At 41.2% G+C, this 23,838-nt stretch overlaps 1 protein-coding gene across 1 annotated transcript in view; it reads right to left on the bottom strand.

Annotated features, from left to right (window-relative positions):
* GALNT2 (polypeptide N-acetylgalactosaminyltransferase 2) overlaps positions 1-23,838 on the bottom strand; it is a 70,359-nt gene that overhangs the window by 22,574 nt on the left and 23,947 nt on the right. Inside the window, exons 2-7 of the mRNA XM_082217013.1 lie at positions 16,965-17,058; positions 8,324-8,477; positions 5,762-5,860; positions 5,577-5,644; positions 4,274-4,339; positions 297-418 (exon numbers count right to left, since the gene is read on the bottom strand). Of these exons, the coding sequence (XP_082073139.1) occupies positions 297-418; positions 4,274-4,339; positions 5,577-5,644; positions 5,762-5,860; positions 8,324-8,477; positions 16,965-17,058 (603 nt within the window). The remainder of the gene's footprint in view (positions 1-296; positions 419-4,273; positions 4,340-5,576; positions 5,645-5,761; positions 5,861-8,323; positions 8,478-16,964; positions 17,059-23,838) is intronic.

The following is a 23,838-nucleotide window of genomic DNA, read 5'->3' as shown; positions in this document are numbered from 1 at the left end:
AATCTCCCTGCCTGAAATACTACTTTTTCAAATTTCATTTCATTCATTTATTTGGTTCATTTACAGACCACCCTTCATTGAGTTAGGATCACAGGGTTGTTCACTGTATTGAAATCAGGAGTTCACAACTCTTTGTATCAAATTGGCATGCTAGTTAGTACACTGGGAATTATTTTGGAAGAGCGCTTTGAAATGAGATGCAGATTGAAAACAGCCACTACAAATGATTTTAAGCACCACAGAATTCAAACAAAACAGTGTTTATGGATCAATAGTCTATGTTCCTCATAACAAACCTCAGCTACTCTCTCCAGAAGAGGCTCCAGCCAGTGCTCGTTGCATTCACAATGACTATCCAAGAACGTCAGTACTTTCGCCTGTGCTGCATCTGCCCCTCGGACACGAGAGCGCATCAAACCTGAAAATCAAGACCACATATTAGCCAATTTCTTTTCTTTCTTTTTTTGTTGCTCACTATTCCATCAGTTTAGTAATTCAGTTCAAAAAGAATCAGACTACTGACAAAAGGCAAAACAACTGAGTTTACTTATCAACCTGCTATACTTACACCTTCTACAACATCTAGCAGTGGCTGTTGTTGGGTGACAAGACAGTGAGCTAGACAGCCCATTAGACCTGATCCAAATAAACTTCTCTCGTGACTAATACAGTCACACTCGGCTTTCCTATTATCACGTTACTGAGATTCACAACTGCCTGGTGTGAAACATGAATCTGGTGTGCTTGCGGATGGACTTGTGCCGGTATTCCAAACTGGGCCAACAACTTCCCGCAACCTAACCACCATGCGTATCCAGAAGTTGCAGCGGAATGAGGGAAGCCTCCCCTCTTCGCATCATGGTGCCTGAAAATTAGGAGTGTCGCTGTAGCAAGTTCCTAAGCACTAAGGACATTTTGAAACATAATTTCCCCAGCATCCCTGGTACCTGGGATGTTGCTGCAGCAGCAGCATTCTAAATTCCAAGAACCATGGAGGAAAGAGAGCATCTCCCTTTCTCCACGCCGTTATGATTGCTCCTGAAGTGGAAAGCTGCAGTCGCCATAATAAGGGGACTGTGGGGGAAAGAATTAGGGAATCAGAGAGTGCTGTACTTCCAGGGATGTCAACAGGAGCACAGAACAGCCCCAGCTGAGCTCTGAATTAACATAATTATTAGTTTGCTTGGGGGAAACAGCTCTATCTGCTGAGTCCAGCTCTAAACTAACCTAAAGTGAAATGTTGCCCATCACTACTTTACTTGGAAGCACTAACACAGGCTAATGTATATGAGGAGGAAGGGGAAAACTTTCAGCAAACACATAAGCCTTGATATCTTACTGTGTTTCCATTTTTACATTCATCCAAAGTGTGTGATAGATAGCCTTGCAAGCATCACACAGAAGTTTATGCATTGCAGTTTGAATTTTTAATTTGCTTATTTCTCTCTACACCATATTGTGCTTTGTTCATCTAATAAGCTACCCATGTGTGCATCACTTCATATAAAGACTGAAAAGACTACAAACATCCATGATGTAGTAATTAGATGTAATCACACATTCTAGTGGAATCCTCATTACTTTCTAGCTCTAATTCTTATGTGTTAAGCAGTCCCTCTCTGCTATAAAACTGATAATAGGAAGAACATTTTAGAATAATTTACGTTGAGATATTCACAACCTTAACCCTTTTCACGCCTCTGGGAACAACACTACTAATGAGCTGCTAAAAACTGTACAGACCACACAGTTTAAACAAAACCAATGGGATGTTTTGTAAATTAACTCCAGTTTAAATTATTTTTATATATATATTGGTAGTATAAGGTCATGATAACTATACAAGGAAGGTATCTGGGATAAATAACAGTCACATTATTAACAGATAACCACCAGTACTCTAGGTCAAAATGATGCTCATGTTTCAGAAATAGAGAATATACAGGGGCGAAATACTGCAGCAAGAAATAAAGGAAAACTTAGGAAAGGCAAATTATATAATTAAAAATTACTTGCCCATTTCATGTTCAACAAATCTCTTCAAAAACACTCTCCTGGAGGTACTACCTCTTGAACTTTTCAACTCCCTCCCACCTTTTTGTTTCATTTGCCCAGTGGAAAACTTTTCTTCTGATAATATTCTCCTGAATTTTTTTTTAATACTGCTCTCTCAGAGATGTTTTTTTATGATCCAATAGCAGTACTGAAAGCTGACTATCTCCTTAACTTAGGAGCTATTATAACTTTTATGAGCGAACCCAACAACACAGTGCCTTAACCCACCTTCCACTACCCAGTGGTCTGAATAACTTGCCACTCTTTCTGCCTTTGAACATACAGCTTATAAAAGTCAGTGTTGCATTTGGGCGTATACTGATCTATACATTTGTCAGGATCAATATACAGTGGTGCCTCGCAAGACGAAAAGAATTCGTTCCGCGAGTCTTTTCGTCTTGCGATGTTTTTCGTCTTGCGAACCACGGTCCGTCGCAACTGCGCCTCTCCAAGCGGCTTTTAAAAAAAAGCGCAAGACGTTTTCGTCTTGCGAAGCAAGCCCATAGGGAAATTCGTCTAGCGAAGCAACGCAAAAACGGAAAACCCTTTTGACTAGCGAGTTTTTCGTCTTGCGAGGCATTCGTCTTGCAGGGCAACACTGTAATAATTTTACTGTTAAGCTCAGCTGACTATACTTCTCTCTTTCTCTCCGTCATATTTGCAGATATCTGTTAATAAGATAGTAGTAATCAATCATCATATCTAGCTCTTAATGACAGGTTACTGATTTTATTACTCTGTTTCTCAATGGCTGCAAACTAAGATTTTGTATATTTTTGGCTAGCTTACAATATATACTTTTTAATATCTTATAGTGCAATTATTATGCATGACTTTTCTTTTTTAGAACCCTGTGCAGTTTTTCAGCTCAGGAATCAATAGAGATGTGAATAATGAAATGCTATTTACGCCTCTACCTGATCTTGCCAAACATTTCATTAAAGCTACTTTGTGAGCAATCTATACATGTTATGAACTCCAAAAGAAAACAAAGTTTTAAGTTCAGCACAAGAACATCATTTAAACTTCACATAATACAAGAAGACTAGAATATTGCCATTGAATGATGAATTTGTTCAAACTTTGTAACAGAAGTTCCTGCAGATGCAACTATGCCACTACTGACTATAACTGGAAATACCTTCCATCTTTTAACTGCCTCCTCGGGTATATGTTGCACGGTTACAGGAATTTTGTAGATAATACAGCAGTTATCAAATGTAATCAATAAATTAATTTAATTTATAGCTCACCCTTCCTCGCAAAGGAGTCTAGGGTAGAAAAGACTCTTCTGGGCCTTCTCGGTAGTGGAGCCCTCCCTGTGGAACACCCTCCCTTCAGATGTCAAGGAAATAAACAATTATTTGACTTTTAGAAGACATCTGAAGGCAGCCCTGTTTAGGGACGTTTTTAATGATTGATGTTTTATCACTTTTTATATTTTGTTGAGAGCCGCTCAATGTGGCTGTGGAAACCCAGTCAGATGGGGGGGAGAATAAACATTATTATTATTATTATTATTATTATTATTATTATTATTATTATTATTATTATAACAAAGCATGGTCTAGTCATCCACAGAGAACAAATTAACATTGACTTTGAAAGTTTTCATTCTACTGGAATGCCGCTGAAGGTTTTATTGCTGCTGGTATTACAAATTACATTTTTTTAATTTTCTGACAATACATGTTTACACCTACAAGGCAAGATTCAATAATCATCTCCTACCATTAGGGAAGAAAATACAAACATTAATTCACATACTTCTGAATGCTTAACAACTTGCGCTTTACAATCTTTTGCAGATATCAAGGAGGCCAGGGATTCTAACTGCTTGTAACTTAGTTTCATATAGAGCACCGACAATGCGGTTCAACTGAACAGTCTGTCTTTCTAACTTATGGCAGTAGAAGAAAGCAATTAGACCACCAGCTTTCCACACTTGACTTCTAAAGCCTCTATATAGTTAGGAAGCTGTTGATTTAGGAAGGGCTCCAGGCCTCCAGTACTGTGAAATGAGAGCATTTATAAAGTGAGCCAGAAGACAGAATAATAAAAGACTATCAAATTAAATAGCTGCCTCTTCTGCTCTATTCAGTGCATTTCACTTCTTCTACATACCATACCTGCAACAGGAGCATGTTTTTCCTGTTAACAAAAGTAATTCTGCCTGGAATTCTTTACGTTTTTTCCAGTCTCAAAACAAAATGCTCACCTTCCCGGCGATCATTTCGAAGTATCCGCACTTTCTCTATTTTACCAAGGAGTGCACCATCCTCAGCTGAGGAAAAAGGCGTAATAGGTTAATCATTTGTTCATACTGGTTCAAGAAACAGATGGGGAGAGTAACAGTCAAAGACCTACAACTACCCAGGTTTTGGAGGTAAGAAATACCTAATAACTTCGTTTCTGTGGCAAACTTGATTTACAGGACATAACTATGAGCATAATGAGGGACGCGGGTGGCGCTGTGGGTTAAACCACAGAGCCTAGGGCTTGCTGATCAGAAGGTCGGCAGTTCGAATCCCCATGACGGTGTGAGCTCCCATTGCTCAGTCCCTGCTCCTGCCCACCTAGCAGTTCGAAAGCACGTCAGAGTGCAAGTAGATAAATAGGTACCGCTCCAGCGGGAAGGTAAACGGCATTTCCGTATGCTGCTCTGGTTCGGCAGAAGCGGCTTAATCATGCTGGCCACATGACCCAGAAGCTGTACACCGACTCCCTCGGCCAATAAAGCGAGATGAGTGCCGCAACCCCAGAGTCGGCCACGACTGGACCTAATGGTCAGGGGTCCTTTAACTATGAGCATGAGTAAAAAAATTCAGCTGAATACTACTTAAATTTGTTTTTAAACATTCTGTTTTTAAATAGTGGTTTTTAAAAATATTTTTATTGTTTGATTATCATCTTTTTAAGGTACACTGCTGTGATATGTTGTGTGATTTACAGGTATATAAATCCCTCTATAAATAAATAGATAGATGGAAACTCAGCTCAAGCAACTAGATAGATCAACTGCTTGTGATCACAAGTCAAATTGCTGTATTAGCAGCACTGAAGTGACCTCCCCAGGTTGCAAGCCTAGGCAGTGTGTATGGAGGTCCTGGGCTGCCCAGACAAGAAGACACACACACACCCCGGCCTTGTTGATGTGGTCCAAAGGAAAGCAGAGCAATATGCTTGGCACCAGCTTGGCTGCAAGAGGTGCTGGATGGAGGTGTATAAGGTGCCATCCAACCGCCTTAGGGACACCACTCTGGATTTGTGCAGGGTGTGAGCTTTGTCTACAACTCCAGAGGTACACCCCATTGACAGATGGGTGCCAACAACAAGCTATTTCATTCATGACATCATAAAGAAAGTGTTAGCTTTGGTTGCTACAGGCTAGGTAGGGCCCTGACAAATACGTGCCAACCACAACCAAAAAGAAATCCACTAGAGGTTCAACAACTATTTCAATATGTTATTTTAATCTTCTTAAGATGACTTCAGGAGCAGAATCCTGTATGAATACTCACCATCATTACTGTAGTCATCTACAAGTATGATTTCCTTGATAAGATGTGACGGGCTTTTCTTGAGAACACTAAAAAAAGAGAGGAATCAATGAATTTCATTTGATAAAATTTAAATTCATATTATCACCATATATCACCACATTAGAGCAGCCCCTTGCAGGTGAAGAAATTGTTCTCAGAAATACCTGACAACTGTTCGAAGCAAAGCCGATCGTGCCTCATTGTGAAAGGTGATTACCACACTGGTAGCTGGCAAGTCTATCCGCCACTGCTTCCGTTGACACCTTGACAGAAACACAAAGCATTTCAAGCATTAGACCGCTTATGTTTAGCGGCGCCATCTAAGCAGAGATGCTTACTGAAAGATTCACAACAGGCATCCATATTATATCTTGTAGGAGAGGAGGAATGGCAGAAAAGTCTGATGAACAATTGCTGCTGCTGTAAAAAATAAACTTCAATTCCGTACGCTAAAATAAGCTCAGGAACAGCGTTAAAGATAGTGATTTGAGAACTGGTGGGGGAGTTCTGGGGCTGTTCTGTATGGCTGTTCTGCATGACTAGATGACCCTCAGGGTCCCTTCCAGCTCTACAATTCTATGTTTCTATGTGTGTGGTATTCTGAATGTTGCTGACATTTGAGTACATGCCACAGAGTACCAATTGTCATATAGGCTGCTGTAGAAATGTTATCCTTCTGTTGCAAGAATTGTGTTTTTGAAGCGTTCCCTTGCATAGGTGCAAGGTCTACCTCTGTTCCTAGGCACAATGGAGAGGATACCAACTTTTGTAACCACTCAAAACTCTCACATCATCTCTGTCCACTTATTATTATAGTAATTTCTTATTTACCGCATTTTTCGCACCATAGGACGCACCGGACAATAGAACGCACTTTGTTTTAGAGGGGGGAGAACAAGAAAAAAAAATTCTCCCCCTCTCTGCCCAGCGCCCCTTCAGTGAAGCGGCAGGAGGCGCTGCACAGAGAGGGGGAGAACTTTCCCCCTCTTGTTTTCCCCCTCTAAAACAAGGTGCCGTTTAAGGTGCGTTCAGGCGGCTACCTTGGAAGCCTGGAGAGCGAGAGGGGTCGGTGTGCACTGACCCCTCTTGCTCTCCAGGCTTCAGGTTCCTTTCGACCTGCTCTTTGGGGCTGGCGGGGGGAAGCCCACCACCAGCCCCAAAGAGCAGGTCAGGGAGCAGCGGAAAGGCGCAGCGGAGAGGCTCCTGCCATAGCCGCGTGTTACCTCTCCAGCCGGGAGAGGGTCACGGGGGGCTGATTTAGCCCCGCGCGCGCTCTCCCGGCTGGAGAGGTGACGCGCGGCTATGGCAGGAGCCATAGAGGGTCGCGGGGCTATGGCGTCTTCGCTCCATAGGACGCACACACATTTCCCCTTCATTTTTGAAGGGGAAGAAGTGCGTCCTATAGCGCGAAAAATACGGTATATGCTGCCCATCTGACTGGGTTGCCCCAGCCACTCTGGGTGGCTTCTAGCAAACGTCAGTGAAACATCACACATAAAAACCTTCCCTATACAGGGCTGCCTTCAGATGTCTTCCAAATGTCAGATAGCTATTTATTTTCTTGACATCTGCTGGGAAGGCGTTCCACAAGGTGGGTACCAATACCAAGATCCATGCTGCACTAAGATTTATCATTTCTGTGCGAGGTGGCATTTTGGCAAGGCAGACTCTTATTAGGTTGAAGACCTTCGAAAGAGGAAGCTCATCCTAAATGGCTCAGACAGTCCTCAACAGTGGATAAATCAAGCTGTGAGTCATCTGCACAACGGTATCCCATTAAAACTAGTTGTCAAACTGAAAAAGTATAATAATCACATCATGCTTGTAGCTTAAGAGCAGTGTGGTGCACCAGTTATGTTTAAATCGATTCCTACCAATGACAGCAGAAAATTGTGTCTAAAGCAATTCATTTGATCAGCTTTAATAGTCCAAGCTGAATATAGGCCTTCTAAAGTGAACCAAATCCTCAAAATATTTGAAGTGTCCATATAAAATTAAGCTGCTTAAAAGTCTCACTGGCAATATGACTAAAAAGCCTTGTTAATCCTTTGTTTATTCCACTCCAGAATTAATGGGTGCAGGTAGCTTTCATGCATTTCTAGGCCTCTTTTAAACACATGACACAGGAAGGAAAAAATATATATAAATGTTTTTTCTCCATGCATAGCAAGGCAGGTACTTTTATCTTTAGTCTATTTTATACATTCCAATAGACCCTCAATTATTTTAAAGCTTCTGTCTGAATAGAGGCCGATCCTTACATTATATTATGAAAAGCTTGAATACTGAAATAGCACATTTAGAACTAGAGAAGGCCACATTTCCACTGGCTTCATCCTTTGTAAATATCTGAAAGACTACAATTTTAAAGAGGGGGCTAAAAGAAGCCACTAACTGGGAAATAAGGGGCTGACTTTGTTTTGCCAACTTGTAAGGGAGTTTACCTTGGATATGAAGCCACATGACAAATAGGCATAGCTTTGGAAGACAAACTGATGCCATGCAAAAAAAATAAACAAGGTAGCAACACTGAACCTAGTTAATCAATGATCAGGCCCAAAAGACCCAAGCCTTAGTTCTTAATGAGGTAGAAAACATGTGTCTATATTATTTCAGATAGCATGTGGGCCTCCTATGAATGAATGTGTCCCACTTTAAAAAGGCTGGGGGGGAGAGAGGCAAAGTTACTTAAAGGAAGCCAATATATACAGCAAATTGGTACTTACTGATCATGTCTAGTATCTGGTACACTTCTGTCCATACGCAGCTTATCACTTTCCACTTGATTAAACTTATTACGGGCATACGGGTCTTGGCCAGCTTTGACCATGGTGACTCCAACATAAGCTTCCTGGTCAAAATCTTGCCACCTAACTTTCCCTAAGAAAAGGAAAACCTGGTGTTAAAAGATTCAAACACAAAATGCTGGTTTTGTAAAGACAATATACAATTAACAGAGAAGCACAGTAACATTTCTAAATAGTCAGAAAGGCGGGTGACATCTTTCTTTCAAACTCAACAGGTTCCTCCTCCCCCCCCAGCCAGACACCGGCCACGTTTGGATTATTAAATTTTGGTTAAATGAGCCAAGATATGCAAACGTTTCAGGCACATATATGAAGCTGCTTGCTTGCCCCTTTGTTCACTCACTCTTGCACAAGCAACCCCAAAAGCCCCAGTTAACCACAGCTTCCTATTCTATCCAAAGTAGGAACTATGGTTAGTGGCTTCCAAAGAAGTCAGAACATGAAACACAATTTAAGTTGGCTTCCGTACGCTGGCGTGTTCGTATGTAACAGAAAGTTGGGTTAACTGCAGCATTCTAGCTTGTTTCTTTATTCATTCACATGAAAGGAAAAACAAAATGGCTGCATATGGGTGCCTGGAGCTCATGCAGATCCTGGCTTTGAGACTCCAAGCATGGCTAAAGAGTCTTCCATGCCAGCCCTATCAGTAGCATTTTATTACAAGGTTCTGCAAGTACCATGCACTTTGTTGTAAAATAATAACAACAACTGTGCACCAGCTGCTCAGATTTAGAAGAAGAAGAGTTTGGATTTGATATCCCGCCTTTCACTCCCCTTCAGGAGTCTCAAAGCGGCTAACATTCTCCTTTCCCTTCCTCCCCCACAACAAACACTCTGTGAGGTGAGTGGGGCTGAGAGACTTCACAGAAGTGTGACTGGCCCAAGGTCACCCAGCAGCTGCATGTGGAGGAGCGGAGACCCGAACCCGGTTCCCCAGATTACGAGACTACCGCTCTTAACCACTACACCACACTAATGCAGAACTTGTGAAAAACTTAAAACGGGGCAAAACTACATGTTGCATTAAATGCATTAAGGAAGTTAAAATGACAAAAAAAAATGAACTAACTTAGCGGGGGCTGGCCCTGCCATTAGGCACAGTGAGGGGGCTGCCTTAAGACAGCAGATGCAGAGGAGTGTTGGAAGACAGGGCTGTATGCACCCACATGTCTAGCTCTATACAGTGGAACCTCTACTTACGGACGTAATCAGTTCCGGAGGTCCGTCCATAAGTCGATCCGGGTCGCTGGTAGAAGCGCCACTGTGCGCAGGCGCATTCAGCAGCAGTGCGCTTCTGCGCATGTGTACACGGCGGCAGCCGCTTCTGCGTGTGCACAAATGGCAGAAGCCACTTCTGTGCGTGCACGAATCACAGCAAACCTGGTATTTACCTGGTCGCAACTTGGAACGGGCCCAGGTAGAGGCGGTCATAAGTAGAGGTTCTACTGTACTCCCTTAAGCTAGCCTGCTGCCCTCAGGTGTAGTGGACACTGCTGTGTCCCCAGTAAGATTCAATGGTCTGTCTAGTCTGCTTCTGTGCATGGAATGCACTTTTATGGAATGTACTTTTATATCTGTAAACCGCCTCGCGATCCTCAGATAAAGAGATGTATTGAAATAAATTTAAATAAAGAAACAGAATGGAAAGTGCCATCTTGTCATTCTCTCAGGCAGCAAACATTTTGGTCTGGTTCTGAATTTCAACACAGCCTAATTGGGACGGTGACAGACCAAGAGGAAGAGGTTTAAGGGTTTGCTCCTGCTCGATGCAAGTCACATCCCCCAAGCTGCAGTGACAAACAACAGTTCAAGAGGGAGACTGTGAGCCTGGTGTGTGCATGTATGCATTCATGGGGGTTACGTTTTCCCTAATACTGTGACCGTTCTAATCCCTCTCCTCTCTCAGCAGTGGCCATTCAGGCTTGAAAACCCAGTCGCTTTAAATGCAATTAAGCTCTTAACATAATGTGTATTTTGGACCTTAAAAGGGTTCTTTACCCCAGCAACTCTGCTTACTTTTCTTTCTTTCTTTGGTGATCACTTATAGCTGAGAAAGAGGCCATTGACTTGTCCACAAACCACTGGAGATGAAGTAATATGATTTAACTCCAGCTAAGCCAGTTGACCCTGATGGGACTAAATCTGCTTCGATCCAACAACTCTAGCCTTACAAGTTAATGAACTGAATGAGTAGGTGCAGCAAAACATCATAAACCACTGATAAACCTACATAAGATCTCTCCCTCCCCACCCCTCTCTCTCTGGAATGCATTATCATAAAAAATGCATACGCATAAATGATATGAAGCACAAGTAAGGGTAAACTGTCTCCATTTCAGTTTGGCTCAGATACACCTGGTCAACAGATACACATGAACTACTGAATTTAACAGGATCTATTGGGGTTCAAGTCTATTTGGGTTCAAGTTATACATAGCACTTAAAGATGCTTCAAATGTATAAGGTGTTAAAAGAGGCTTGTGTTGTGATCCCTTTGAAGGAAAGGAAAGATTTCTAGATCTTGCATTAACTCCACTATTCTAACATTCCAGTAGAATAAGAAATGTCCTAAGGCTTAAGCCACTTTGCAACTATTCCTTATTTCAGCATTTGTACCCTGCTTTTCCTTCCAAAAAGAAAGCTCAAATAAGTAGCATCTGATTAAGGGTGAGTCCTACACTAGAGAGGCTGGCAGAACGTTCCTGTTCAGCCCAAAGTGAACTATGGCTATGTTTGAATAATACTGAGCCTGCTGGTGCCCAGAGGCATAACTGGCAAAGCAATGAATCAATCATGGCACAATGTAAAAAAAAAAGGGGGTGTGTGGAGTGGGGAATGAAATGCACGTTCCAGTATTACACCATAGTAGTTCTCTGTTAACAGTTAAGCAATCGAAACCGGTACTTGCATTCATACTTGGCATGCGCCTGATAAGATTACAGGAAGAATCCATCCTAAAATAGGTTGTATCATATGACAAGGCAAAAGGCTCAGCTTCTCCTTAAATACCAGTTTAAATAGAAGTTAGCATGGGACCTCAAACAACCAACAGGTCCAAAATTGGGGGAGTTGTGGCCTTCACTTTTTATGGAGACATTAAATATTAGTAACATTTCATTATTATATTAATAATATTTCTGAAAGATAAGAGTGCAAGAACGTAAGAGGAGCCCTGTTGGATCGGGCTAGTGGCCCATCTGTTCTCACAGTGGCCAACCAGATGCCTGTGGAAATCACACAAGCGGGACCTGGGGGCAACTGTTACTTGTAAAGCCTGTGTGCGCTCTGAAGTGCATCCATTGATTAATTCCATATTCAACAAAAATATTCCACAAAACGTAGCATCAGCTTCATGCATAATTCAGTTTACAAGTTATAGCACGCATCATGACAGACCTGCTTTAAGGAAGTCTGCTGCCAATGAAACATTTAAGAACTTGACTTTAAATATGTCATCCTTACAATTGTTAATAGCAATGAAGCTATTTATAACATGAACTAGGTAATGTGCTGTTTTATTACACAATCAGTGAGACCAGTATTTGTTTTCTACTCATCCACTGCACTTTTTTTCAGAGGTTACAGCAATGCAGATAAACACGATAGTATAAATTTGAAATACTCTGCTTAACTGTGACATTTCTTCAATATAAGCACACTGCAAAACACACAAACTCAATCTCAAGAAACATGTTCAACTTCCAGAGCACATCTTCTGAGTGCAAAATGACATTTGCATTTCAAAGTAAAATTTGATTTAGGGAGCATTTATCCTTTTGCCATCTCAGAGCAAATTACTTAGCAGCACCTCTATCAAGTAAGTTTTGTTTTAAATGTCTTTCTTGGACTTTTGGCCCAGGAATCTGGATCCTTCATGAAACCCAATGCTATTGTAACCCTAAAAACACTCTTTTATTTGATTCTGGAGGCCATTAGGGGGTTGTTTTGTTAAGCTGAAAAACATTAGCAGGCAAGAAGTGGTCTGAAAAACAGATAGGCCATTTACTTGAAATACTTTTTAAATATACATACTTAACATCAACTTGCTTACCAATTTATACATTTAAAGACATTCAGTTTATATGCAACACAATAAACTCTCTCATCAATGTTAACATAGCAACATGAACTACTGTTTCACCTTGGATTTGGAGTCCTTCCACAACTGCTATGGATGTGAACTCAGCAAGAATGAGAATGTAACTACAGTTCTAATACAAGAGGGAGCTACATTCAGTCACACTGCTTCAGGCACAAAGCATCTAGTTAACTGTGCCTAAGGAGACTCAAAGCCTTGATTCATCCCTGAATTCAGGTTGACAGATTCAAAAAGAATTTGGGTCAGTTTTTGCTGGTTGCTGTTTATGTCAGCAAGGTGACACTATAAACGCTGGAGAGAAAAAGGAAGCATATTTGCTTATTTTGAAGAGTATACTGCTGGAGGGACATGGTAAGAGATAATGAAGTGTTTCAGAAACCTGTATTAACTCTGGGTTGAATTCAATTGTGTCCTTCCCCTGATGAGAGAGAGTATTTGATCCAGCGGAGACTTCCATAACTAGAGGGGGTACAATCTTTGCTGGTTCCCCAAATCAGCTCTTTGCCCCCAAACTTTGCTTTGGAGAGTCAGAAGACCAATAGGTAGCAATGTGGGAAAGGGTGCAGGAGAAAGGGGGAATCTCCAGAAGTCACATCTTCCGCCTTTCTATTCAACTCAAGCCTCTGCTAGGTCAACTAGTCTTGTATCAGCAGAAGAACATTGCTGGATGCAAGTCTACCTTCACCTCCTTTCTAATGTCATGCTTTACTCCCATCAAGTCCTTCCCAACACTTCAGAACATGGATCAGACAGCCTGTCTCAGATTAGACATAATCAGAAAACAGATTCAGAAGTGACAGGCCAACAATAAGGTACTCAGTGCAAAGCAGTACTGATTACATTCTTTGGTAATAGGATCGGATGTAAATGGAGGAGCCAATACTGGGAAAGTAGCCAAAGAGGAAATATTAGTTATAAAGTGTGCTTAGATTTATTCAACCTTTGTTAGTCTCAACCTTAGTTTTATTAATATTTATCACAGTTAAAATTAAAAGATTAAAGCATATTAATTACTACTTTATTAAAAAGGTCAACTGCAAGTCTTTCATTACAAAGTGTGTGGTCATAAAATTTTGGTACAATTTTAAAATGATAGTAGCATTTGCGGGCTGGGACACATTAATTCACAAAGCTGCATATAAATCTTTCTTTAAGTTGAGTGTCAAAAGGGAAGCTCAGGTTTTTATGTCCTGCATAAGCCGATACTACTAAATTCAGTGAGCTATAATCCTCATACTTTATTAACAGCAGTGAGGTCATCAAGTTTTGCAGGATTCAGAAAATTCTGTTCAGAATTTCAAAACACAGAACATCTGTTTACCTTGTAAAACTTAATGGCTTGCAAAAGCCCATATTCTTTTCCTACTGGTTTGTGATCTTAAAAGATGAAGCTAGCACACAGAATTATCAACAGACTAAAGTCATTCCAACTGGACACAATAATGCTTATTGCTTCAATGCCCGGGGTCAGATTTATATGCCAAAGTGAACATAGGAAGAGAGATGAAGGACGCGCCAAGAGGCTATGATCTTTATCACCAGGTTAGTAGTAGGCGTGTGTGTTTTCTATCAAAGGCTCTGCCAAAGAGATTATTTGCAGCTAACAGAAGTGCTGTCCTAGTGTCATTCTAACAACTTGATAGCCCACAGCAGGATCTGGTGGACATGCAGATATCATTCTTATGCATGCCCATTCAACAGGGTTACTAGTCAGATAACACAGGTGTCACTCTAAACCCTTGGCAGAAAAGTAATGGGTTGGATGAAGTGATAATGAACAAAGCTCTGCTCAGGATATGGACCTTTCCTGTCTTCATCTCATTGCAATCTGTGTAAAGGTAAAGGTAAAGGGACCCCTGACCATTAGGTCCAGTCATGGCCAACTCTGGGGATGCTGCGTTCATCTCACTTTATTGGCCGAGGGAGCCGGCATACAGCTTCCAGGTCATGTGGCCAGCATGACTAAGCCGCTTCTGGCGAACCAGAGCAGCACACAGAAACGCCGTTTACCTTCCCGGTGGAGTGGTACCTATTTATCTACTTGCACTTTGACGTGCTTTCGAACTGCTAGGTTGGCAAGAGCAGGGACCAAGCAACGGGAGCTCAACCCATCGCAGGGATTCGAACCGCCGACCTTCTGATCGGCAAGTCCTAGGCTCTGTGGTTTAACCCACAGCGCCACCCATGTCCCTGCAGTCCGTGTACTCTCTGACAAAGCCATTGCTAAGAGTCACAAAATGTGGGGCTATGGCAAGAAGGGGTAATTGGGATAGCTATACAAGATAAAAATGCCTTCTGCTTGCCTAGGGAGCAGTCTGGATGCAAACCTATATGTTAAAGTGGATTAATAAGCTCAAAACAGTGCAGCAATTAATATAAAACTGCCAGGAAATGTCTTAAGCAGACAGCACTTTGTACTTTAGTGTGCACTTACTAGGAAAAAACAATATTATCAAAATATGGCCTGCTTATCTAGAATTAAAAATTAAGCTGGGCTACAATTTCTCAGAAGAGGAACATACATTTTCTAAGAATTTCTCTTTTTGGGGTCCCCCTAAACTATAAGTGAAATATCATCCCCCCACCCGCTTTTTGCTGCCCATGAATAACATGGAGAATTTCAGGCACAACTATGGGTTTAGTTTTAATATTAATTCTAATTTATTTAAAAAAGGGAGCAATAAGCTTGGCTTCTATTCCTTCTGGTCTTCCTTTTTTAATCCATAGCTCAAACTCCTGGTGAAAGAAACAATACAGTCCTCCATCCCTCTCACTCACTCAAAATAAAGAACCGAACCTTGAATCTGATACGCGATACTATTGTGCACTATTATTGTTTTAGTGTATACACATGTCACTTTCTGTGCTTTAGTACCCCCAAAGCTGTGCACTGACACAGTTTCTCACAGCTATTCCAGAATAGCCCAGAAGCAAAATATATGACTAGTGACACATTTCATTTTTCGGAGATTGCTCTTGGCAATGATGAGAATCATAGCCTAGTCAACCACAATGTCCAGAAGCTTCCTAGCATTTGCTTATGCTGAAGATTCAGTTACGAGTTGCTTATTCTCTAAGACATAGTATAAAAACACAGTCATCTTGATGCTTTAAGTGTCATCCTTTAGCAAACACTGCCACTTGGGGCCTCTCCCCACAATTGAAATGACTGGGGACTTTACATATTAATGATACTGAGATTTTTAGGGGCAAAGCTTTCATTGGAGGAAAAAACCAGTTATAACAATTATCACATACAGCCGTACCTTGGGTTAGTTGCCTATAAAGACAGCATGTTTGGGAAGGTGACAAGGAAGCACAGGGCATTAGCAACTCTTTATCAGGGCAGGGCCTACGGAGTTGTACAATATCCAGAGGATATTGCACACCATGCAGCAGGGCATAATTGGTGAGCCAACTAGAAAGGGAATAATTTTCCTTTGGGGATGCCACTTCTCTTGAGTTTTAATTTGCTGATCTGCTCCTTTGTTTTTAAAAACCTATGCTATTATTATTATTATTATTATTATTATTATTATTATTATTATTATATTTATAAAAATTGTATACCGCCCTATACCTGTAGGTCTCAGGGCAGTTCATTGTGGAATGGTATAGGATACTTATTATCTGCCTTTTGGGATAATAAAGAGGGAGAATGGAAGCTTTTCCGCACTCCAGATTGAGAACCGACTGTTGCGGATCTGGCCGCCCTGGCTGGGAAACAGGTGAGGAGCGGGATATTGTATGCCTTCTATGATTTTCTCTCTCTCCAGGATCTAGTTATAATAAGAAGCTGGTTACCTAAACTTCTCAATCTGGTTTCTACTCGAGGGCGAAATCATCCTGGGGATACCTGCTCCCCGTGATGAGAAGTGGGAGAGAAGTGCATGCACCCTGGGTGAAAGATGGGGGAGACTTGTTTCATGACTTTGGGGGGGGGGTTGATGCATGGTTGCTTGGTTCATACTTTTGCAATTTATACTGTTCTGATTAATTTACAGTATCTTTCTTGTTTTGATTCATTTATTGTTCTAGAGCTGGGATAGCTCAGTAGAGCATGAGACTCTTAATCTTACTCTGTCTTTACAGTATATCTTTTCTGTGTATTTATATATTGAGAAGTGATGTCTTTATTTGTTAATGTTTTATTGTTGCTGTGCTTAGTTGCTGCAAAAGCAGCAAACATTAAATCAAAATGTAAAAAACAAAATAATATCCTATACATGCCTGCTGTAGAGTTCATGATGCTGACTCCCAAGTAAATGGATATAGGATTGCCATCTTACAGGTTCTAACATTTTATTGTTCAGTTGTATTTACGATGACTTATGAAAACCTTAAAACACACCTGTCCCCTTCATACATATACCAAGCATATTTCCTACTCCTGCTATTAGAAGCTAATTTTCATAACTGGTCCATACTTTACTCAAAAATAAAGAAATACTGTTCAAATACCTGGAGGTAGGGTCTCGATGTTTTGAAATTTTTCGTTCCCATTATTACTGCGTTGTTCTTTGTTGTTTAATGCATTAACGTTATTTGGGTCATCCTGAGAAGACAAAAAACAGATTTGTCATTAAATTCACACTTGACAAAGTTTGTCAAGGAGAGAAATAACTACTTCACTTCCTGGAATCAATAAAATTTTAATTCAAAGTAAAGTGACAGCCTCAATTAGCAAGAGGGATTATTGAGCAATGGAGCATTTCAGTCATCCACTATATGTGGAACAAGCGAATAGTACAAGATCTATTGCCAAGGCTACCGCAAAAAATCCTGACGATGACAACAAAAACCATTTACTAGAAAACTATGTACCTTTACAGCTAACACACTGTGGCTGGCCAAAAAATATTAAATATCCAATATTCAGGAATGTGCATGACATGCAATGTGTTAAAATATATGCCGAGTAATCAGACCACTTTATCAGAACCAAACACCACAACTGGGAACTGTCACATATCTACAGCAAGTTATTTTTCCCACCTGTCTAGATTTTACTAAGCTCTGTTGTGATATTCTACTCCACGTGGGAGTTATTCGACCATGCATTAACTTTCCAAACATCTGTTTCTAATTCTGTATACTATGAAAATGAGAAAGTACCCTGTGAGTCACTCCTCCCTCCAAGCAATGATGAAATAAATGAAATAAACGGCTTCAAATTCTGAGAAATTTTAAGATGCAGGGCTTGTAACATGAGCTTGTTTTCTGTGTCATAGTTGTTTGATTTGCCATAGAGGGGATTAGACAATAAGCCTTAGACTAGTTTACAATTTTATAATGTTAACAGCTGAATTCATTTCTGCGTTCTCACAGAACCAAGCACGAGGTCCTCACCAACAGAAATTACATGGCAGTCACAGTAATCTATAAATTTCCCCCTTCTAATCACAGGTATATACAGGTGGGGGGGCAGCCAGGTGCACTTGTCCTAGGCCTTGGAGGGCTAAGCCAGCCGGCCGGGGGGCACCAGAGACTGGCTAGGAGGTGGGCTAGCTTGCTTCTGCATATATTATACTGAACATGAATAGAGCTCAAATCAGTGGATTCATTGCTATCTTTAGTTTTAAAAATTGGGCATCCATCCCCTCATCCCCCTATGTGCACTGCTCTACAATAAAGACAATATATGATGCTAACTTTTGTAAGTCTTGTGTTTTGAAAACCAATTCTACCCCAGTGTATTTTCAATGAGTTAACAGCAACTGGAAGAACTACCAACAGAAACCAGAAATGAGTAAATATGCCTATTTTATGAACTTGCTGGTCCTTATTCTACATCTTGCACGTGAACTTTTCTTCAGAGTCATGCTTTCGTGTTTTGGCCTATTTATTTCCCAATAATCGAGTTTAACTCTGGTGGCCATTAAGACATTAAAGTTTGTGAAATATGAGCTTCTATGTAAACAAAAGCAAAGAGAGAGAGAGAGAGAGAGAGAGAGAGAGAGAGAGGAAGAAACAGGAATATACATATCGTCATTCTGATGGCTCTGTACTGGGTGTTAGTTTATATCATTTTAGGAATTACCGTATTTTTCGCCCTATAGGGCGCACCAGCCCATAGGGCACACCTAGTTTTGGAGGGGGGATAAAGAAAAAAATATTCCCCCCCCCCAGGTGCAGGGCTCGGGCGGGGGAAGCCCGAGCTTCCCCCGACCCCAGCCCTCAGAACAGGCTGCTATCCGCAAGCCTTGGGAGCCCGGTGGGAACTCCCGCTAGGCTCCCAAGGCTTGCGGAGAGCTGCCCGAAGCCCAGGGTGCGCTCCGCTGCGCTCCCCGGGTTTTGGGCTGCAGGCTGCTATCTGCAAGCCTAGGGAGCCCGGTGGGAACTCCCGCTGGGCTCCCAGGGCTTGCGGATAGCTTCCTGAAGCCTGGGGAGCAAGAGGGGTCGGTGCGCACCAACCCCTCTCGCTCTCCAGGCTTCAGCAAAAGCCTGCATTCGCCCCATAGGACGCACACACATTTCCCCTTCATTTTTGGAGGGGGAAAATTGTGTCCTATAGGGCGAAAAATACAGTACTGCATTTGGTGCACACCTTTAAATTGTTGCATAAAAAGGCAACCTGTTTGAAACAGAAAGACCACACGTTTACTCTTCCCAAATTAAAAATGTTTGTAGTTTCTTTTAAAGGTTAGATTGTATTACATTTGCAACACAGCAAGCTGTCAGTCCAAGTCAGACTGTAAATTCAGCATTCTACGCTGAATGACAGCAATTCTCCAGGGTTTCAGACAGGAATCTTTCCAAGCACAACCTGGGGATGGCAGAAACTGAACCAGCAATATTCTGTGTGCAAATCATGTGTTTCACCACTGAGCTACAGCCCTTCTTCAATTGGGGGCGGAGTTAGTGAGAGAAATAGAACCATGTTTTCACTATAATCCTAGCCCTGAACATCTGCATTCCTGGAAGTAGGGAGAAAATGAGGAGACAGAATATTGGTTGAAGAGATGGCAGTTAACTGCATAACAAAACAGGCTCCGTTTATGGTGCTATAATCCATAATTAAGTGTATGTGAAGAAGTGTGCATGCACACAAAAGCTCATACCAAGAACTAACTTAGTTGGTCTTTAAGGTGCTACTGGAAGGAATTTTTTTTTTTTTTGTCCATAATTAAACGTAATTCTTACTGAACTCAATAGGACTTGGCAATACAATTGTGACAGGTTAATGCCAACATAGCTTATTTGATAATTTTAGTTAATTTACACTCCACTTTTAGGCAGAAACAACCTCCCACAAGGCAACTTACAGCACTATAAATTTCAAGGAATATTGCTTAGATGGAGTTAATACAGCCCCTGCTTTGATTGCTCGTGCTGTATTTTCCCCTATTGTGTTTCCCATGAAACATCTGAATGGAGAAAAAAGCCAAGCAGAGGACTACACAATCACCTCTTCTAGCTGGATATATCTTCACAGAAGTTACAGAGCCAGCGACACTAAGTGGAAAAATCTGAATTTCCAATGGTAATAAAGAAAAAGGCACCCCCACCCCCACGGGGGCTTTGCCCTTTGAGATATATGACAGTTACTGCCCAAAAATCACGCACAACTGAAATTTTAAAGCAAACGATGGCAGCCGCCATTTCTCATGAACACGCTTTAGTAAACTAAGCACAGAAGCCAATTTCTACAGACTCACGCCTGAAGCAAATATATAAAGGAAGTTATAAGTATTTAGATTAACTGACAAAGACAGCATGACGCACAAGCTTCACAGATGAGAATAATCCCCATCCTGCAATGTTTTATAGCAATACATTTACGTCAGCCCATGTAAAAAATGGCAGATAAAGCTAGGCAAACACTATTAGACGACTATTCAAATGTTCAGCATTGGGGGACTCAGCTAATAATGCCGGAAGGTTTCTTCCGCTATGCATCGACTAAGCACTTTTTGTTTCAAGACACAATACAGTTTGGTATGTTGTCTGTTGTAACACAGTAGATTTAAAAGCAGCAAATCTATCATTTCCGTGGGACCTTAGCTTTTAATTCCTATTTCTTATATTCACTACAGTACAAAAAGATGAAGGTAACACGACCTGTAGCATTCTACATAGACAACCAAGGTACAAAATTTATTTGACCGTGTTTCTAAAATATGTCTAGATATCCTGACCAGATTGGGCTGAAGCAGACTTCAGGCCAGACTGACTTGTTCTGAATTGATTTGTGCAGATCTGTAGCTCAAAACAGTCTCTCAGAAAGCCTGCAGTGTGTTTCTGAAATGTTGCAATTAATAATTACAACACCATATAAGGAGAATGCCAGGGTAAGTAGAGGGTAGGAAGGAGTCGGGAAGGCTAGAATGATTTCACCCCAGCCAGCACTCTCCAATCACAGTGCTTGGGAGCTTCTGTTGATGTTGGGGCTAGTTAGGTAATTCCTGCCCATGGTCCACAAGTGGGCAACCTGTAGCATAGGGGTGCATTTATGCAGCCCCTCGTACTTCCTGAAATTGCCTATCAGAGTTCCTTCCATTTGTTTTCTCCTTGTTTTCATGGATTTTAGAAGTCTAAGTGCTTGCTCACCTGGGCTCCTAAAATATGGTGTTATTTTAATCTAAACTTAGGATAGTCAAACCTAGGAAGAGGAAACAGCTTTTTATCACATATTTTATTATATAAAAATTCAGAGTAGTAATTGAATGCCGTGGGGTGAGGGGACAAAAAAATCAAAACAGAAAAAGTATCCTTTGGGACAGTAAATCTTCCCAGCTTGTAAGAGCACTAATCTTATAAAACTAACTCATCAAAATAAAGGCTAAAGATGTTTCAGATATATTCCAAACAGCCAACACATTGTAAGAATCTCAAGCAGGGATATAATTTGGAAAGCATGGGAACATTTAAAAATCCTGTCAATGACTGCAAAATACATCTTCACTTAATTATGGTCATTGTTGACCCACCATTATGTTTAGGTAGTTTAATGCAGTGAAGTTTTCAACTGAAGGTTAAAAAATTCACACTCTTAATTGTTTGTATCTAAAATGAGAGTCAGTCCATATCTGTGCAATTATACACAGACAGCTGGATGAATGCTAGGTTTGCTGAGATGAATTTCTTCAGACTGTGTGGAATGTCAATTATACCTTAAGACTGGCTTCTATAAAATAATATATTCCAAGCCATTGCCATTATTCTGAATAATGCCTAGTACTTTGGTTTTTCAAAAAGATTCCCAAAGGATTATTAAAATGGACACTGCATAAATTTGGAGGCATTGGACAGAATGTCATTTGCACAGGGAAAATAGTTTGTGTGTGGATGGTTTAATAAAATCCAAGAACGCAATTTATGATCTAGTGAATGGATTTATACAATTTAGAATGCTGAATACAAAACACATTTCAGTCACTAGCATGTTCTCCATCCCAAGATGTAGTAAAAGGCAGGGAAAGGTAAGGTTGGGTTGCAGCTTTTAGGAGGAGTGTCCCTCTGTGTACTTTAGGAAACTCCAAAATTAACTCTGCCCAGAAAGCACATATCTAAGAGATATCTAAGTTAATTTAAGAAAGAAAATACATACCAAAAACTATGAACTAATCCAAGTAAGTTAATCAAAGAACCAGGTGTGAAATACAAAGAGCTTTTCTATTCTAGTAAAGTTCCATAAAATACGAGAGATACAATGCTCAAAAATGAAGAACAGAATTGCCTTTGCTACAAAAATAGTGGGTCAATTTCATAGTTCCTATGAATGGGGCTCCATTTACAATTTACAATTGCCCCAGCTTCATTGTCCCCATCCCCCCAAATCTGCTCTGAAGGGTTGGAGCAGGGGTCGGCAGCGTGTGGACCATGGGCCAGATGCGGCCCACGAAGACCGTTTTACCAGCCCACGAGCCACCCCCGAACCAAGCCGCTTGCTTGGCGAGTTCCCCACGCACTGTGCTAAACCAGCGCAGCGCAGCGCAGGGACTCGCCGAGCAGCGCTGGATATTGTATTTGCACACACGCAGATATTGGAAACTGCGTCTGCGCATGTCCAGACGCCAAAAATCGCTTCTGCACAGGCGTGATTTCCAACATCTGGGCATGTGGAGAAGCGATTTCTGGTGCCATTGACATGCGCAGACGCGATTTCTGACATTGTGCTGCGCCAGTCTGGCCCAAGGACAATCTCCGTGGGAGTGATCCAGCCCATGGCCGGTAAACCTTGGCGACCCCTGGGTTGGAGGTTCCATACTGGGAGGTGGCACAGAAGGGAAGGATACATAGTGACAATCACTACTCCTCTCCCTCTGAGATTAGCAGCCCCCATGAATCACTAACACTTTTGCAAATAGAAGTGCAACTCTGGATCTAAAACACTGTTTATACCAGATTAACAGGCCATTTCTGGAAAATTCAAAATGCATTGTGTAACAGTGTGACAGACATGAGAACAGCCTGGGATGTGTTGGAAGAGAAGATGCTTGCAATTTCTTAAGAGAAGCAATTTAACAGCCAAGTTTTCTACATATCCTGAAATAGCCATCTGTGTGTTTTTATGTCCACTTTCCATTTGTAAATATATGCAATTTCTTTGCATTTCAGTGGTGTAATATTTAACACATTTGCTTCAAGAACGAAGTCATACTAATAGAGTTTTAACTATGGTAGGTTTAGAAGGCTGCAATGTGTATTTGTGTACCACGTTCCCCTTACAAGACCCTCAGACATTTAAATCAGATACAGATAACAATTTGCAGTTTAGCAAGCTAGGTGGGCCACTGAATAAAAGAAGGGTTTGCAGTACAACCTGTCAATGTAAGCAAAACTTGACACCGTGCTGTGTTTCACTGAAAAGCAAGATACAAGTAAGACAGAGTGTCTACATCTTGCTTTCTCACCTGGTGCCCTCCTCAAGTTTTGGTCTGCAATCTCATGAAATAGATTATCCTGAAAGGCAACATGGTTGGATGGAGCCTAACAGGAGCACTCCATGCTCATGCTACATTTTATTGCAGATTCCGCTTGTAACATTTGTAAAAGCAAAAATCAGGTCAAACTTCAAGACTGGCTAGGGGAGTTTATTACATCATATTGCTGATATTTCAAGCTTGCTAGTACTGAACCCAAGTTGCAACCATTATTGCCAACCTGTGCAGCACTAATATGAGCAAAGCACTTCACAATCGATATTAACTGGGGAAAGTAACTACTAGCATTTTCTGAATGTCTATACAGAAGTACCAGAAGAGAACAGTATCGCGACTGCAATCCAAAGGCATGCATAATGTGCATGCATAATGCTATGTGTGCATGCTGGTGCCTTTCCACCTTCCCATCCAGTCCTCCACATGCCCCTGAAATGCAACTTCTGGGAGTT

The sequence above is a fragment of the Podarcis vaucheri genome, assembly GCF_965113315.1.
Source record: "Podarcis vaucheri genome assembly, chromosome: 3".
Taxonomy (NCBI): domain Eukaryota; kingdom Metazoa; phylum Chordata; class Lepidosauria; order Squamata; family Lacertidae; genus Podarcis; species Podarcis vaucheri.
The sequence above is the reverse complement of the archived record's forward strand: the minus strand, read 5'-3'. Positions and strand labels throughout refer to the sequence as shown.